The 19166-nt window shown below is 43.2% G+C and overlaps 1 protein-coding gene across 1 annotated transcript in view; it reads left to right on the top strand.

Moving 5' to 3' along the window:
* TTC7B (tetratricopeptide repeat domain 7B) overlaps window positions 1-19166 on the top strand; it is a 397140-nt gene that overhangs the window by 228040 nt on the left and 149934 nt on the right. The window contains exons 12-13 of the mRNA XM_042781492.1: window positions 7398-7470; window positions 10187-10347. Of these exons, the coding sequence (XP_042637426.1) occupies window positions 7398-7470; window positions 10187-10347 (234 nt within the window). The remainder of the gene's footprint in view (window positions 1-7397; window positions 7471-10186; window positions 10348-19166) is intronic.

Below are 19166 nucleotides of genomic sequence, written 5' to 3'. Positions count from 1 at the left end.
TATTGTATTAAGATCTCAGTTAATTGTTTGTGAAGAGCAGCCAAGGGTGATTCAGGCTCTTCTTGGTGGTTTTTTATTGTTGGCCCATTGGTGGAGAAGGAGGTGCTGGCTCTTGCTCAGTAAGTGAAGTTGCAGGAGATGTGGGTGTACTTGTATCTTATGGGGACTCTTGCTGTCTCCCACTCATTTGGGCAAAAATTACAATTGAAGAACCATTGAAAAAAGTAAAATCACATGGGCAAAAAATACACCCTGAAATCACTCAGGAACAGTAACCCAAAAAAAGAAAAAGTGGAGGAAAGAAGAAGAAAACAGGTAAGTATGCAGACAGTGACTGCCCCAGGAAAGTTTGCAATGGTCTCTCTTGATTGCCCATCCGTCCTCTGCCAGTAGCTCTCTCCTAGATAATCTCCCTGTGCCTTTCCTCTAATTCTGCTCTTCTGTGTTTGGTGCACTCTGATTCAGTGAGCTGTTCAGAGCACCAAAGTTCCTAATTCAAACTGTTGTACCTAGTTTTCCAAGTCCCTAGATGCCAGAGGGGGGGAAAAAAAATGTGCTGTTCACTGATGAGACTCCATTTTGTTGTTGAACTTCTTGAATTGCTATATTCTCCTCTTTCATCATATTAGGGAAATTTTCTTCCAACATATCTTCAACAGTTTTCTCTGTGTTTTTGTCTCTTCCTTTTCTGGAATTCCAGTTACACATAGATTATTCCTCTTGGTGGTATTCCACATGAATCTTGGCTTTTCTTATTATGTTTTGATCTTTTGTCTAATTGATCCCTTAAGAAAATTGTATTGATTAAAATTATTCCCAAATAAAAAGTTCATTAAAAAAAAAAAAAGAAAGTTGTATTGAGGTATTTGTCTTCAATCTCATTAATTCTGTCTTCCATTTATTCGATTCTACTCTTTTGTCCCTTAAGTGTGTTATCTATTTCTGAACTCTTAGCATTAATCTTCTGGATATCTGTTTATTGTTTTTGTATTATTTCTATTTTTTTGTTCATTTTGTTAATTTGTTCTTGTATTATTTTCCTAAATTGTTCTAGAGTTTTGTCTTTGTTTTCCTTAATTTTATCAATGTTTTCCTTGATATTGTCAGTGTTTTCCTTGATCTGTCTCTCAATCCATTGAAGGTACCTAAATATAATTGTTCTGAATTCCTTATCAGGGAGTTCCAATGCTCTTCTTCCTTAGGGATGTTTTCTGGGTTTGTATCCTGGTGCATTGTTTCTACAACTTTATCTTGTTTTGTGTGTGTGTGTGTGTGTGTGTGTGTGGACTGTGATGGTCTGTTGTCTCTGAGACATTATGCTATTGTTGCGTTTATGTTTAGTTTGTGGTTGTATGTTTGTGTGATTCATACAGGATTTTTCCTCCTTATTTTATTTTGATATATCTCTATGAGCTGGGTATTGTGCTCCTCTATTCGCTAGTTGTTAGCACTTATGCACTCTCCACCTGTCTCCCAGTGAGCATGAAAGAGAATGAGAATGTGTGCACAGATCTCTGTTAGCTGTTCCTGAAGGACAGTTGAGGGTGACTGGAGCTCATATTGGCTGCCATTTTTCATTGGGCATTTGGTGCAAAAGCAGGTGGTGGCCCTCAGTGGATGGGGCTGCAGGAGGTGCCAGTATAGTTGGGTTGTGTGGGAATGATGCTGTCTCCCATTTAGATGAATAAATAAATAAGCCACCAAAAAGCAAAAACAAGAGAACAAAAAACTCAAACCACATAAACAAACAGGAACAATTGCAAAAAAGAAATGCAATAAATAAGAGGAAAAATTTTCAAAATATATTTAAAAATCATAAAAGAAAGATAATGAGAAAAGGAGATAAAGTGTCACAACATCTAGGGAGGGAGGAATGAGAGAAAAGAGCAAGAGTAAAGGAATAGGGAAAACTGCAAAAGAAAAAACAGGGTATGGGAAGAACCAAAAGAAAGAAAAAAGAAGGAAACCAGAAGGGAAGAAAAGAAAAAAAGAAGAGGAAAAAAAAAGAAAACAAGAACCAGGGATGAGAAAGAGGAAAAAAAGAAGATATAAAGAATAATTTAAAAACATACAAACAAAAACAAAACTGTGGGGGTCAGGGCTCGGCACCCAGGCTCTGTCAGGGCACCAACCAGGATGGAGCCTCTGCAGGTCAAGAAGGTGGGTGGAGGTGGGGAGTGGGTGATGGTGGCCACACCCCTGTTCACCAAGAGGGTGTGGGACACAAGAGCAATAAGCAGAATATCGCACTTCTCTAGTCATCAGTAGGAGCTCTGGTAGCATAGTGCCTAAGGCACTTTACTGCTAACCAGAAGACTGGTGGTTCAAACCCACAGCCACTCCTCAGAAGGAAGGTTGGGAAATTCACTTCCATAGTGATACTGCCTCGGAAACCCAAGGAGGGGTCACAGTGAGTTGGGTCCGACTTGACGGCACATATCAACAACAACTAGTCGTTGGTCTCCAGTGTGGCTGCCCGTGTTGACCTTGGCAGGTGGAGCCTACTCCCAGGTCATAGTTCAAGCAAAAATGCCACCCACACACACTCCAAACAGCTGCACTGGCCACTTGTAAACATCCAAAATGGCTATGCCTTCAGGACAGCTGCCGGCAGTCCACAGGTCTGCCTATTTATCCCCTTCCTCGCTTTTCTCCCTTCTGGTCGTCAGGCACCAGTGCAATTTTTGTCCATGCAGTCTTGTTGAGCAGAGCCAATTCTTAGCTTGCTATTGGGAAATGTTCAAAATGGCTATGCCCTCAGAACAGCCAGCAGTCCACAGCTCTGTATGTCTCCTTACTCACTGTTTTCATTCAAGTTCTTCTACTAGTTGGTATTTAATCTACTTCTTTATCCTTCCCTTCAAAGCTCAGTGTTCTAGGAACATCTTCTGGATCAGTTTCAATTGGATTCTCATTGCTTTGTTACAGAGGGTCTGTGTAGCTTGTCTGCCTATTCTGCCACCTTGCCGGAACTCCAGGAAGACGATTTTTAAAGACATCACATTTGTGTGACTGCATTGAATAGTGAGCATACTCTTGTAAGCTCACCCTGGGCAGCTAAACCAATTCCTTTGCCCTGTGTAAAGGTATCAAACGCAAAACCAAACCCACTACTGTCAAGTCAATTCTGATTCATAGCAACCTCATAGAACAGAGATCTGCCCAGAGGGTTTCCAAGGTTGAAATCTTGACAGAAGCAGACTGGCACATCTTTCTCCCACGAAGTGGCTGGTAGACAGTGAACAGAAACAATATGTTGTTGCCAGGCTTTCTGAAGATGCTGAATTGGTCTGAGTTGCTGTTGTAGGGCCTCTTCCATCCTCCAGAGGAAAGCACACCGTAACGCTAGAGACTGTTTGAGTTGCTCCATAGCAGCAGAAAGGAGCTTTCTGAGGGCAGGGCCAGACTGCTTATGAGGGAGAGGTGGCATGTGGCATGGTAGCATGTGTGTGTGTCGCTTAGTGAGGTCTAGGGAGCACAATCCCACATTATTTTCCTGTCTCCCTCCTGTCTTGAGTTTGAGTGTGATGCATTTTGTGTGTGTAGGGTGACCAACCATTCTGGTTTTTCAGGGTCTGAGCAGTTTTCTGGGATATGAGACTTTCAGAGCTGGAACCAGGAACGTTCTAGGCAAACCAGGGCACATTGGTCACTCTGTGTTTAACTCATGGCAGGTTCTTGAGTAATAATAGATTTAACCAGATTTTTAAATTTTGTTCTTAATTTATATACTCTAATCACACATCTGCCATAACCGAGACTGAAGGAGACTTCAAGGAGAAACGACCAAACAAAGCAGCAGGGTGATATGGGAGAGACACAGACCTTGGACTCACTCACCCTCTGTTCTCCTTCTGGCCCTGCTTCTTTGACTGGGTATTCTTGGAGATGATGTTTAATAATTGATGCTTGTAACTTGTAGTTCTTGTTGCTATAAGGTATGTGTCTTACCATCCAGGGTCACAGTTGATCAGCTGGCTCTCTACTCTTGGTTCAGCTCTAGAGAATGTTGGAACTGGAGTGTGTAAGAGTGCTAGACCTCAAGTAGACCCCTAGGCATTCTGGGTTCTGGTCAGGGTGATCTGCTGGCCCATTTTAGGGTTCCCGCTTGCAGCCTGACTTGCCTGTCTCTGGGCACTTTGCCCACTGGTCTGTCATGACCACGTTGGGTCCCCTCTGGTGGGAACTCCTGAAGGGCAAGCACTTGTCTGATTCCTCTCTAGGTGCCCTGAGGCTGGCATCGGGCCTGGCATCCCAGTTGTTTTTGTTGTGCCATCAAGTCGATTCCAACTCATACCCTGTAGGTTGCACATAACATCATAGAAGGACAGGCAGTCTCGGTGGCCCAACAACCTGACAAGTCTTTCTTCACAGAAGAGAAATTGAATGAATGGATGTGGGGGTGCTTTGACAAGGGACGTGCTTGGTGAGGGTCCCTGTGCTGGCAGTTTTAGGACTCTGGGTTTCTCTTAGCAGTCTTGCCAGGTGCTCCCTGTATGGAGAGTCAGTGGAGCTGTTTTAGATGCTTGAGTCAGGTCCAGCAGGCTTGTAATTTTCCAGAACGCATATGTCTTCCTTCTCGCCTGCACTGCTTGGCGACTTCTGTCCACAGGGTACTGGGGCAGAGCCACGGGACTTTGTCACAGGTGCAGAGCTGGTGCGGCTGTCCTGCACAACCGCAGCCAGTTCCTGGCAGCTACAGGAAGTTGCCAGCACCACGTGCTTTCCCTCATTTCCTTTGGCATTCTCTTCATCTCCTTTGCAAGCTGAAGTGGTCAGTTTCACTCATCAGCCAAGTGACGGAAATGATGTTTTTAATGCACGTGTCTGAGTTACACCTCATTAGAAATTTGGCAGTAGAAGGACATCCTTTAGGCTCCTTTCAGATGCTGCCCCAGTGTACCCCAGAAATGCCTGGGTTTCCAGAACTTCTGGTTGTTTCTTTCACAATGCTGTGGCCAACAGTTGATAATCGTTTGATGAGGCTGGGGCAGGGCCTTTGGCCAGAACTCTCTTTATCCACACCCTGAATTTCCCAGACCTTTGCCAGCTTTTCATGTGGTTGATGTTGGGTAGGGGCAACCATGATCTGGTTTAAAATTATGTCCAAAAAAAAAAAAAAAAATTGAACTAGGGTGAGAAAATTGCAAATCAGAGAAATTCTTTTCACGGGCTGTGGAAGCCTGGCTGTAGTAATTGTGAAAGAAGATTAAGTAAATAATGTGAAGTCTTTCTCATAATTCATTTCTTATTTTTCCTAAATAATTGGGAGAGACATAAACCATGGCATTCCAGTGCTACATTCTATGAACACTAAAGGAAACATTCTTTGATGATAAATTCATAGAAAACCAATATTTGTAAATAGAAACAACTAGAAAGTGCCGAGTAGACCTTTGATAGAAATAAGGCATTTAAAAGAGCAACACAGTGAATGTTCAACCTCATGCTCTTGAACACAGGTGGTAGAAGTCCCAAGGCTGTGTGTAAGGCCAGGTACCATGAAGATTCCCCAGGAATTCACAGGTGCCTTGCCCTTAAGGTCAAGAAAGGACAGGAGTAGCCTCTGCTTTACCCCCATCCTGCACCTGGAATTATAGCTCATATTTGCCGACACAGTGCCCTGAATGAGTGGACACTGCATCTTTGCTGAATGGAGCCTCTGGCTCTTCTCCCCACAGCACACAGCCGACAACTCAGGTAGAGACCTTGTTACTGGAGAGAGCCATCCTTGGCGTGTTGGCCACAGTTGGATCCTTAATGATTTGGTTTTCTTTTTTATCTTGAATTCGTCTTCTGCCAGTCAAAGATTTTGTTAATCACAGAATGTTGACAGAACAGCATGAAGGTTTGTTTACTCTCTGGTTCCCACCGTTGGTAATTAGTATGCTCCCTTTTTAAAGAAGATAAAGTTTGTTTTTCTCTCACCACCAGACTGTGCAACACAGAATTATATCTTGTGCATAGTCACCGTATTGCTCATGGTGAAATACAGTTGACTTCCACATAAAAGCAAAAAGTCCTTGTTTGCAATAAATTAGGAAGCATCATAGCTTCTTCCTGTTCTGTGTCAAGAGCCAGTTTAATCAAATTAAATCTAATGCCTTACCACAAAGTTTTACAAATCATAGTTGTATGGAGCAAATTTGTAAATTACACAGAACTTAATGGAACCTTCAAAAGGCTGAGTGAGTTTCTTTTCCCTCATCAAAAATCTCATTTTACGAAAGAACTGGGTCTTCCACTTTCATAATGTTTCTCTTAAACCCAGAAATTTGGATGAAGTAGTGTTAAGGCCAACCCAAAACTTAACCAAAGCAGCCATTGCCTTGCCAAGTACACACATGGCTCTCCTGGGCCATCATGACACAGGGCCTTTTCCACCCAGCCACAGGAAGAGTCTGATGGGAGGCCCAGTCTCAGGGCCTATCTTCACCTCCAGCCTCCCCAGCCCTCTTCAACTCCTAGGATCATTGGCTGCCATTCTAAACACTAGACAAAATGAACATGCTACTATGTTACACCTATGTGCAGTGGTAAGAGGAAAATTACTTTTACATTAGGTGGTGAACAAAGGCATAGCAATTGATCTCCATGCCCTTGGCGCAATGGAGGAAGAGGAGAGTCAGGAACAGGAGGAGGAAACAGGATGTATAGCTAATTGACCCCATGAACAGCTGCCTCCTTTGCCCTGAGACCAGAATTACTGGATGGTGCCTGGCTACCATTACTAAACATTTTGATCAAAGATTCTATGAAAGAATCCTGATCAAAAGGGGGTAAAACGTAGAATAGAATTTAAAATCTTCATGGGCTCCAGACTTTCTGTAGCCATGGAGGCTGGATGAACCTCTAAAACTGTTGCCCTGAAATCATCTTCAGACCTTTAACCTTAAACCAGAAAGGCTAGTTTAGCCTCAGAAAGAAGATGGGGCAATCTACTTCCGTAGCGATACTGCCTCAGAGGGGTCTCTATGAGTCGGGTCCAACTCGACGGCACAGAACACCAACACCTGGTAAAGAATGTCGGCTCTGAGTATGATGTGCTTTTAAGCTTTTCTGTATGGGATCAAACAGATAACAGCAACTTGAAAGGTTCGATAGGAACTGGGGGTAGTGAGTTTATTTAATGGGGAGGAACCACTCAGAGAAGGAGGGTGAGAATGGTTACGTAACTCACAGAGTGTGATCAGTGTCATTGAGTGGAACACGTAGAGATTGTTGAACTGGTTCTGCTGTGTATGTCCTCAACAACATCAAAAATTATATATAAATACATATAAATAGTTAAACTGAAAATGTGGCCTTGGAATAAAAATGCAAATGTGAGGACTTGTTTGATCAGGACAGTCGAGATGGCCTCTCCTATTTTCTAACAGCCATATATGCTCTTTCAGGGCCCACAACCTGTCACCTACAGATCACCAAGCAGCTTTCTACCTGGCTCTGCAGCTTGCCATCTCCAGACAGGTGAGCTCCTTCCTCTGATGTGCTCCAAACTTGGTCCCTTCTCTTCTGTCTCAGTGCAGTACCCCGAGCTCCTCTCAGGAGGCTGACTCAGCACTAGGGCTCTTCTCAGAGGATGCTCACTCCTCAGGGAAGACCTTTGGGGTGTGGGTCTGTTTGAGCATCTTCTGTGAAGACACAGGAGTTCCCAAGCTCCACTTTGAGAAGTTATGGCTACAAATCTGGAGGCCCAGCCTGTGGTCGTGTGGCAGTATGGGGTGTAGCACGTGGCGATATCCTGAACCCAGCCCTCACCAAACAGTCTTTGTCACCTGCTAGTCGGAACAGGGTAGAAGACTGCAGTTCTGAGTTATATGGTGGGGATTTAGTCACTGGTTGGGGCCCAGTTGTCAGATGGTATTAGTGATTGATAAGAAGATGGCAGCAGACATAGACGAAAACATACCAGCTCTGTGACAATACATAGACAAGAGAAACAATTACACACAGCAGCTGCTTGAAATAGAGACCCAATGGCATTCTCCTTGCTGGAGGGACAAACTTCCCTGGCCTCCGCCTTCCCACAAAGACAGCCTTCAGAAGCCACGTTGGCCATTCTACCCTCTTGTCCTTCCCAGTTGTTCTGGAGACTCTGGTCACATGCCTGCCTGCCCACCAGCTGCAAGACACTGGTGGTAACCCCAGCACATTCCTGAGCGCTGCCTGCCAGGGTGAATCAAAGGTCAGTACCCAGACACACCATTCCTCTGGCAGGCCCGGGCTTTAGGCCTGTGTCTGACTTCCTGGTTTCCGGGGGATGGCTCTCTTTGGTGACCTGGGGCTGGAGGAAACCAAGATCCCTGCCCCATCAAGGTCCTCTCACCTGGTACGGTGTGGCCCCCGGCCAGCCTGAGCTACGCCTGTGAAGAGCTGCTGCGGGAGCAGACCTGGGCCAGTGACTGACCCTCCGTCAGGAACTTCCCTCGCTCCTCCAGGAAGCTCCTTCTGTAGCAGCCTGCTCTCCTGCCTCTTGCTCAGCTCTCCTGACCCGAGTCTGCCTTTTTCCCTACACTCAGGTTCCAGGAGAGCAGGGACCCATGGCTGGCATCATCAGGGCTCTACCCTGGCCTGGCACGTGGTAGGCCCTCGATAATACATGTTGAGTGAACGAGACAGCTTTGAGTTCCTTCCACTCAGCTACCCTTAGGATACCATTTTGAAACCTGTGTCAGTCTGACCCTGATTTCTCTGGTCATCTCTGTAAATCAACACCATGAGTAGAGCCTGCCTTTCAGCCCTCACCATAATACCAGGTTGAATGCTCACCATGCAGTAGCTGTCATCCTGGGGAGGGGGCAAGGGAATGGAGCTTTGTAGATGCAGTAGCAGCCCTGTGGGCACACAGCATCAAGACACCAGCCCTCCATGGCTGTTTCCCTGCTGGCCCATGGGGGCAGGATAGGAGGTTCATGGTCCTCTTATTCTTTACAGTCAATGCCATTTGCCTGGGGGGAGAGCAAAGGGTCAGCAGGGCCGCTGTCATCACTGTCACTCAATAGCTGGGTGACCTTGATCAAGAAATGTCAGTGCTCTGAACCTCTGCTTTCTCCATGTAAATGAAGAGTTGACTGGGTGATGCCCCTCCCAGCAGTGACAGCCATGGTTCTGTGGTTCAAAAGCAGCATTTATAACCTAAATCCATCAAACGTGGGATTTCAGACAGGAAGGCTGATAGGCTTAGGGAGGACCCACACTGGAGCTGGCCACTAAGGAGTGAGGTTCCTGAAGGTTTGGACAATGCAGGAGAGCCAAGGAGATAGTCCAACACAGGATGTGGAAGAGGAGACAGTCAGGTCCCTGGGGTGGGTGTGAAGGACACTACAATCCTAAGCACATTTCAAAATCTGGCTTCGGGTTCTAATGCTCCTTAGCTACTGTCAAACTTGCATGGAATTTAGGGTGTTTGACTATCCATTATGTATGTGTTTTGTGACCCTTGTGCTTGGATGGTTTTGAAGAAAGTCTTAGATGTCTGTTGCATTTTAAAGGCTAAGGTTGTCCTTGAACCTGGTCATCCTTGAATTGGATATATCTGTTTTGTATGTGGCATTGCAATTTGTTTCTTGGATTGAGTTATGTGGGGTTATAGTTTGGAAAGATGTGGGGGTTTTATTTGTGTTTGCATATTGCCTTAACGTCTAATGGAAATCTAAGACAAAGGGTCTTAAAAAGAACCGCAGACGTCTGAACATTTGGAAAACTCTGTTAAAGGTTTTTTAGCTTATTAAGCATTTTAATTTCGCAACAATACTTTAAAAAATGAGAACAGTTAGCTGAGGTGGTTTAATCCACTCAAAACGTCTGGCAATTTGAATATGACTCCAGTTAGAGTGAAATCATCTTGGGCGTAATCAAAAGTAGAGCTGCTTTGTGGAAAAAGAGACAGTGTTTATTTGGAGAGAAAGAAGAGATCTTGGCCTGGCAGATGTGCTGAGAAACAGGGCCTCGAGTATCACTTCAGCAGTCAAACTGCTGCTTGAAGAGGGCAGCTGTTTTCACGTGTGTGCTTAATGGCCTGGGGCCGTCATAAAGACTTGGCTTAGAATCCTGATATTTACAGAAAATCAGATCTCAAAATGGCTTCTTGTGTGTGTGTATGGGTGGGGCAGGTTGCCCACCCTACCCCTTCCAAAGTGTCTCAGTGTGTTAAAAAATTCTTTTTGGTTTTGTTTTAAACCAGATTCCAGAGGCTCTGGGTTATGTCCGCCAAGCTCTTCAACTTCAAGGTGATGATGCCAACTCCCTGCACCTCCTTGCTCTCCTGCTGTCAGCACAGAAGCATCACCACGATGCCCTGAACATCATCGACATGGCCCTCAGTGAATATCCAGAAAACTTTATGTGAGTACTCTGGCCTTTGTTTCCCGCCCTCACAAGTCGTTGAATTTACTTCCTCTTCCCTCCAGCTCTCCAGTCTGTCTAATCTAAATTTCATGGCCACCTCTGGAGGTAAATAGTATAGAATTCTCTTTAGCTGTGTCTTTTCCTGATAATTAAAAACAGACATAGTCTGTTAGGTGATTCTAACCTAGTATTTAAAACCCATTGCCATCTAGTTGATTCCGATTCATGGCGACCCCATAGGGCTTTCTTGGCTGTAATCTTTCATGGCAGCAGATCGTAAGGCCTTTCTTCCATGGCCTGGTGCATCCAGGTAACCAACCTTTAGATTAATAATTGAACGCTTAACTGTTTGTACCACCCAGGGACCTCACATAGGATTAAACAAAAAAGAAGCCAAACCCACTGCCATCAAGTTGGTTCTGATTCATAGCAACCCCCACTGGGTTTCCAAGGCTGTAAATCTTTATGGAAGTAGATTGCCTCATCTTCCTTCTGTGGAGCAGCTGATGGGTTTGAACCACCGACCTTCTGGTTAGGAGCCAAATGCCTTACCCACTGCACCACTAGTTAAAATACTTTATCAGCTGTTTCTCCCTGCATTCCTTTGGGTACTCAAGATGATTTTAGATGGATTGTGGATGAACTTTTTTATTTAAATAGTTATACATTTATTTAAAGGTACGTTGGAAAAATACAACTGCCTACCAAAGTGATTTCATGGAGATTGTTGTTCGGGGGAAGAGAATAAGAAGTTAACAAATGAGTTGTTTTAAAATCAATTTAAAGAAAAATATTAAATATGTAATAATACAGGTACACAGATGTGGTGAGAGTCAGGCTGAACCAACTCAAATGGCTGCGACTTGGGGACATTGCTCTGGAGCATGTGTGTCCTGTGTCATTAGGGGCTCCCCAAGCTCTGGGCGGTCACTGTACTTTAGACATCTTTGGTGACATGACCTGACACCTTTGTGCCTGAGTTTTATTCTCCAGAAAGTGGAATTCCTTAACTAAATTAATGGATGTTTGTGCATAACGTAAGAATCATCATACTGAGCTGCCATATGCTGAGGCATCTATTTATCTTCACATCCGCCCCTGAGTCCCCCAACAGTGCCTGCTGGTTCGCCTTTGTGGGAAGGACATTGTCTTTTGGGCTACTTGGTTACCATTTTATCCTCAGTAGTAGTAGCTAAGTAACCAGTACACAGTGGCCAGAAACAGTAAACACTCCACTGCATACTTGGGGATTCCAGTTGTCTCTTTTGTAGGTTCAGTAACGTGGAGGGGGCGGCTTGGGGGAGGGACCAAGGGAAGGAATGCAGAAGGTGGCCCAAGCTGGTTTCCTCACTCTCAGAAATGAGTGCAGGCCGCAGGCTTTAAGTGGGTCAGCTTGGCTTCTTTGCTCTGCCTCCTCACCTCTCCCGTGCTTGTAATTAGTGCATTTCAACAGCTCTCCTAGGAAAAGTGGCTCACACATTCCCATCACAGACATTTCTTTGTCTTCAAGTGAAAAGGCCACTCTCTCCTGCCCGTGGAGAGCATTCTTGTTCTGATCCAGGGAACCTCTGAGAGATCTCTCTTGTAGGGTGGGCCATTTATGCAGAGTGAATTACGGAGCTTTGCTGCGGTGTTTGACTTCTTGTAGATCTCAAACGTGCTTTTCTGCACACTGAGTCTATTTCTGGATTTTATCCAACTCTGTCTAGCCACGGAAACTTGAAGTGGTTAAAACATTTTAAAATATATTTGCTCCTTTACCCATCAGTAAAATGCCACCTGATGCCGTTGAATTCCGTTGCTCTCATCAGTATTTGTAAAGCAATGTGTTCCCTGCTTCCCACCCCTCAACACACACACCTTCTTTAGGCTGTAGACTCCAGCCAGTGGTTCTGGCCTCCGTAGCCTCGGGTGTCACTGGGAGGAGGGTTAGTAAACTACTACCCACCCCACACAGTCAGCTGTACACAGTGGTGGCTAATATGGTAATGCCTCCAAGGACAGCAGCTGACAGCCTTTTCAAGTGGTAGAAGTATGGAGTAGCAGTAGAGACATTTCAGGAATGCAGGCCTGTTATTTTAATGTTAATCCATAAGCTCAAAAAAGCAAAGCATATGGCAGCAGGTCTGAGAGCAGCCATGAACTTGTTTGCTTTTTAAATATTTCTATTTCTTCCTTTGTGATAGGAAACTTCCTCCCAAGGTCACTTTATTAAAATTGGGGCCAGATGTAGTCAACAAATCCCATGGTTTCTTCTCTACCTGTGTAAAATATTTCAACACTAGCGTAAACAAGATGATGGACACTTATCCTGGCTGCTGCAGGGTACGATCGATTGGTTTGTGACAAGCATGACTCGGGCAGAACTGTAGGCTCTCCGTAGCCCGGGGATTCCCATATTTCTGGTGTCCCACCTACCATACCTACAGCAGACTGAGTGCTTAGTGGAGGTGGAAACCTTCCCCACCACTAGGGATACTCCTGTCCAACCATTGACTAGTTACCAGATGTTGTTGTTAGGTGTCGTCACATCACCTCCAATCACAGCAACGCTGTGTACAACAGAGCGCCACGCTGGCCAGCCCCGCGCCAAACTTCCGATCGTTGCTGTGCTTGAGCCCATCACTGCAGCCACTGCCTCAGTCCATCTTGTTGAGGGTCCTCCCCTTTTTCTCTGACCCTCTACTCTACCAAGCATGACATCCTTCTCCAGGCACTGGTTCCTGTTGATAAGATAGCCAAAGTCTGAGAGACAAAGTCTGGCCATTCTCACTTCTAGGAATCATTCTGGCTGTACTTCTTTCAAGATTTGCTCCTTCTTCTGGAAGTCTATGGTATATTCAGTATTCTTTGCCAGTAAGACAGCTGAATGCCCTTGGGGGGGGGGGGCAACTGGTCTCCTCAGTGACACCCATCCATATTGTCACCATGAAATGATACTAGAAGGTAGCTTTGAGTGCCTTGGATAAGCTTAACGGGGACCCAAACATTCGGTAATTATCCACATCAGCCTAGGAGGCCACCCCAGGCAGAACTGAGACTTAACAAGATGCCACAATTGTGAAGAACTTCCCAACTGTAGGGATAGTGGGAACCAGGAATCCTTTCTTAAAGGAACTCAAGAAATAGGCTGCTACTTTGGAAACTAAGACCAAGAACCATTTTCTGGGGTCTTATAGGATCATTTCTTCCTGGAAGAGAGAAATAAGGAAGGTTTGTAGTACGTAAGGCATTTGACTGCTAACCAGAAGGCTAGTGGTTCAAACTCACCAGCCACTCCTCAGAAGGAAGGCTAGGCAATCTACTTCTGTAGAGATACCACCTCAGAAACCCAAGGAGAGGTCACTATGAATCAGGACCAACTCAACAACAGTGAATTTGGTTTTCTTTTTAGTTTTTGTAGTGGTAAGGGCATAGTCTTTGAGTCAGGCAGACCTAGTTAAGACTCCAAATCCCCCATTTTTGAGTTGTTTGCCTTTGAGCAAGTCACTAAATCTCTCTGAGCCTCATTTGCTCATGAGTGAAAGCGGAATAATAAAGTACCCATCTCAGAAGATTGTGAGAATTGATTTGGTTAATGTGTTTAAGGCATTTGTACACGTTAATCACTCAGCAATTGGTAAGTATTCATATTATAATTACTACCACAGTTACTGAAGTTTATCAGATATGTTGGTATTTTAGAATCCTTTAAAATTGCTATTATGAAATATTGAATACAAAACAATATTTATAAAAGAAAATTTAAAATAATAACAACAGTACAGCAAACACATGTGTACTGCTTCTCAGTTTAAGAACAACAACCGTCTGGCCGGTGGAGTCCCTGTGTGTCCCTCTATTCCCTCTCCCTCCTCCTGTCTCAGAAGTCACCCACTGACCTGAATTCTGTGTTGGTCATGTTCTTGCATTTTATACCATGTATGCTTGTTCTCCTAAATAAGTAATAAATAAATTGCTTTTGCCTATGTAAAATATTTAAATAAATGAAGCTGTACTGTATATATCCTTATACTTCTTTTCTTGCAAAACATGGTATTCCTGAGGTACATCCTTCTTGCCCAGCAATGATTCATTCATTTATACTGACGAATACTGCATTGTTAAGCAAGTAACGTGTTATATTTTTTTTGCTAACCATGCAACTCCCATACATGTTATCTTCCTAAATGTGCTATGATTGCTATGTGTGTGGGTGTGTCATTTGGGACAAAACACCAGAGTATTTTATTATACTCATGTATACTAAATGTTCTCTATCCCGTCTACTGTAAATAGGTGTGCAGGTTGTTTTTAGTTTAGCTTCTTGTGAACAGTGTCACTGAAAAGAATCTCGTCCAGGTCTCCTTGCGCACATCGGCAAGCATTTCTCCAGGGGTACAGCTACAAGTGAAATTGCTGGGTTATAGGATATGTGTAGCTTCACCTTTTCCCAGATAATTCCAGACAGTTTTCCAAAGCAGTTGTGTCAGTTTACACTCCTGCCCATAGTGCCTGAGAGCCCCTGTGACTGCATTTCTCACCAGTACTTGGTGGTGTCAGACTTCTTATTTCTGACAATATGGTAGCTGGTTAATGGTATCACGTTGTGAGTTTTAATTTATATTTCCCACCTTACTAATGAGGTTCAACTTTTTTTTTCTTTCAGTTGTGATTTGGGTGAAAATTTATAGAGCAAATCGGTTGTCCATTCAACAGTTCATATACATTTGTAACATTGATTGCAATCTGCACAATGTAACAACACTCTTCCCACTCCCTCCCTATGTTTACCATTTCCCTTAGTCCTTCTTTCCTGTCCATTTCCAGCTTCTGAGCTTTATCCCTGGGCAAATGCTGCCCCTTTGATCCTGTATGGTTGAATGTTCTAATGAGTGTACTCCCTGGTGTTATTGTTCACTTTATAGGCTTGTCATTTGGCTGAAAGTTGAGCCAAAACGGTGAGTTCAGTTCCAGGCTTGAAGGGTGTCTACAGACTATATAGTCCAAGGAGTCCACCAGTCTCTAACCAACCAATAAGCCTGGTCTTTCTTTATGAGTTTTGAATTTTGTTTCACATTTTTCTCGACTCCGTCCAGGACCTTTTACTGTGATCACGTTCAGAGCAGTCAGCAGCGGTAGGGTGAACATTTTTTTCATTTGTCTATTGGTCTTTTAGGAGCTCTGGTAGCATAGTGCCTAAGGCACTTGACTGCTAACCAGAAGGCTGGTGGTTCAAACCCACCAGCCACTCCTCGGAAGGAAGGTTGGGCAGTCTACTTCGGTAGAGCTACTGCCTCGGAAACCCAAGGAGGGGTCGCTATGAGTTGGGTCCGACTCGACAGCACACAACAACAATTGGTCTTTTAGATTCTCTCTTTTGTGTAGTACTTGTACACATTTTTTCCTCTTTCACGATTGGGTAGACCTTTTCTTACAAATTATTTCTTCACATATTATGGTTACAACTCCTTTTGTTGGTTGTATATGTTGTTAAATTCTTCTTCCAATTTGTAGCTTATTTTTGCTTTCTCTTAGTGATGACCTTTAATAACAGGAATTCTTAATTTTAAAGTCATTAAGTTTATAAATCTTTTTCCTATACCTAGTACTATCTCCATAGGGATCTCTATGTTTTAAGAACCTTTTCCCTTCTCAGTGATCTTGAAAATATTTTTCTAAACCTTGTTGCCAGGTGGTTGATTCCCACTCACAGCAACCCTATTGGATAGAATAGAACTGCCCCCTGGGTTTCCCAGGCTGTAATCTTTTTAGAACCAGACTGCCATATCATTCTCCCAAAGGGCAGCTGGTGGGTTCAAACTACCAACCTTTTGGTTAGCAGCTGCATGCTTAACCACTGCACCACCAGGGTACCTTGATTATCTTGTCTTCTAAAAGCCCTCTTGTTTTATCTTTTACACTTAAACCTGGGCATTCATCTGGAATTGATTATCGTATGTGTGTGTATGGTGTGACAGAGCCAGGTCTTTTTTTTTCCCATATGGATACCTAGTTGTCCCAACATCACAAAAGTCCTTTCCTCATTGATCCACAGTGCCCCCTTTGTCATGAGTCAAACGTCCATGTGTGTGGAGGGCTCCTTCTGAGCTCTCTGCTTGGTTCCATTGCTCAGTTTGCCCATCCCTATGAGACTGGCACTCTTTCTTCCTTCTTACACCTTTGTTACATGTGAGACAGGCTCCTCTCTGTATCTTGTTCTTTAGAAGTACCATGGCTATTCTCAGGCCCTTGAACTTTAATATAAATTTTCAAATCAGTTTGTAAGTTTGATGAAAAAAGAAAGTCTGTTGAGATTTTGGTTGTAACTATGCCCCACCGTTTGGAGAGAATGTACTAGCTCTGGGAAAAATTGTGTTTCTGACATGGGCTCCCCAGTCCATAGCCATTTTATCTCTATAATCATTCAAGCCTTTAAAAAATATTTTTCATTAAGTTTTATGATTTTCTTCAATATAATGTTCCCCATTTTTTACCAGATTTTCAGTAAATTTTTTTTTACTAGATTTATTTCTGCTTCTGCTGTGGTTGTTGGGTACCGTGAAGTCAATTCCAACTCATAGGCTCCCACATGACATGGTAGAACTGCCTCATAGGGCTTTCTTGGCTGCAGTCTTTACAGAAGTAAATCTTTCTCCTGTGGAGCAGCTGAGTGGGTGAGAACCACCAGCTTTTTGGTTAGCAGCCAAGAGCTTAAATGTTGTGCCACCAGGGCTCCTAGATTTATTCCTAGTCACCTGAAAATTTTTCATGCTTTTGCACATACCAAACTAAACCAAACATACTGACGTTGAGTCAGATCTGACTTGGGTTTCTGAGGCGATATCACTATGGAAGTAGATTGCCCAACCTTCCTTCCGAGGAGTAGCTGGTGGGTTTGAACTGTTAGCCTTCTGGTTAGCCGTCAAATGCCTTAGGCACTAAAATATATTTTGTTTATACATTAAAATATATTTTGTTTATATATTATATATATATTATATATATTATATAATACATATATATATATATACTATACATATATAATATAATATAATGTAATGTAATATAATATAATATAATATAATGTTTTGTGTGTATATATATATATGTTGGGAGCTTTGGTGGCGTAGTACCTAAGGCATTTGACTACTAGCCAGAAGGTTGGTGCTTCAAACCCACCAGCCACTCCATGGAAGGAAGACTGAGGAATCTACTTCTGTAAAGATTTACCACCTCAGAAACCCAAAGAGGGTCGCTGTGAGTTGGAATCGACTTGATGGCAGTGAGTTTGGTTTTGTTTTTTATGGACAGCTAATCTTTGACAATGAGCTAAAACACACTAAGTAAGGGAGAGATAGTCTCTTTAACAAATGGTGATGGCAAAACTGGATATCCATTTGAAGAAAAATGAAACAAGAACCATATCTTTCACCGTACATAAAAACTAACTCAAGATGGATCAGAGACCTAAATATAAAACCTAAAACTATGAAGATCATCAAAGGAAAAATGAAGGCAAATTTAGGGGATCTAACACATGACGTAAATGTATCATCAACATAACTAAAAATGCACAAACAGTAGAAGACAAACTACACAACTGGGACCTCCTAAAAATTCAACATTTATGTGCATCCAAAGACTTCACCAAAAGAATGAAAAAACCTACAGATTGGGAAAAATTTTGGCAGTGACGTATCAGACAAAGGACTGATCTTTAAAATTTATAGAAAACTTCAGCACCTCAATTCCAAAAAGAAAATCCAATTAAAAAGTGGGCGGAGGACACTTCGCCAAAGAAGACATTCAGGTGGCCAACAAGTACATGAAAAAATGCTTGCAATCATTAGCCATTAGGCAGATGCAAATCCAAACAATAGCATTAATAGCAAAGTTCAAAAAATCAGAAAACAACAAATGCTGGTAAGGATGTGGAGAGACTGGAACCCTCATCCATGGCTGATGGGACAGTAAAATGGTGCAAACACTATAGAAAACAGTATGATGCTTGCTTAAAAAGTTGTAAATAGATATACCACATGATCCAGCAATCGCACTACTAGGTATACATCCTAGAGAAATAAGAGGCACGACATAAAAAGATACCTGCACACCTAGGTTCATCACAGCATTATTGACAATGACAAAGAGATGGAAACAATCTATGTGCCCCAAAAAAGATGAATGGCTAAACACACTAGGATGTGTACACACAATGGAATACTATGCAACGTTTAAGAATAACGAATATGCAAAACACCTCATATAATGGATAAACCTGGAGGATATTCTGCTGAGTAAAATTAGTCACGAAAGGACCAATATTGTGTGAAACAAGTACTATGAAAAGTCAAGAAAAGGTTTACATATAGAAAGCAACATTCTTTGAACTTTATCAAGTGGGAGGGGAAAGGAGGGGAAATCACTAACTAAAGGGCACCAAAACCAAACTCACTGCTATCTAGTCAGATCCGACCCGTAGCGACCCCTTCTGGGGTTTCCAAGGCAGTTACCACTACGGAAGTAGATTGCCCAACCTTCCTTCTGAGGAGTGCCTAGTGTGTTTGAACTGCCAACCTTCTGGTTAGCAGTCAAAGGCCTTAGGCACTATGCCACCAGCGCTGCTAACTAAAAGGTAGACACATATTAACTTGGGTGAAGGGAAAGGCAATAAGCAATAAGGGGGAGGTCAGTACAAAATGATCAAGGCAGAGGAAGACACTGGGAGGAGCACAGGAGTTAAAGGCAACCAAGGTAAATACTCTTACACACACAATCCTGCAATAACAGTAACAGTGATTTACAAGTGGATTCATGGGCACACAAGCTGAACA

The sequence above is a fragment of the Orycteropus afer genome, unplaced genomic scaffold (genome assembly GCF_000298275.1).
Source record: "Orycteropus afer afer isolate SDZICR_OR568_19922 unplaced genomic scaffold, OryAfe1.0 scaffold00127, whole genome shotgun sequence".
Taxonomy (NCBI): domain Eukaryota; kingdom Metazoa; phylum Chordata; class Mammalia; order Tubulidentata; family Orycteropodidae; genus Orycteropus; species Orycteropus afer.
The sequence above is the reverse complement of the archived record's forward strand: the minus strand, read 5'-3'. Positions and strand labels throughout refer to the sequence as shown.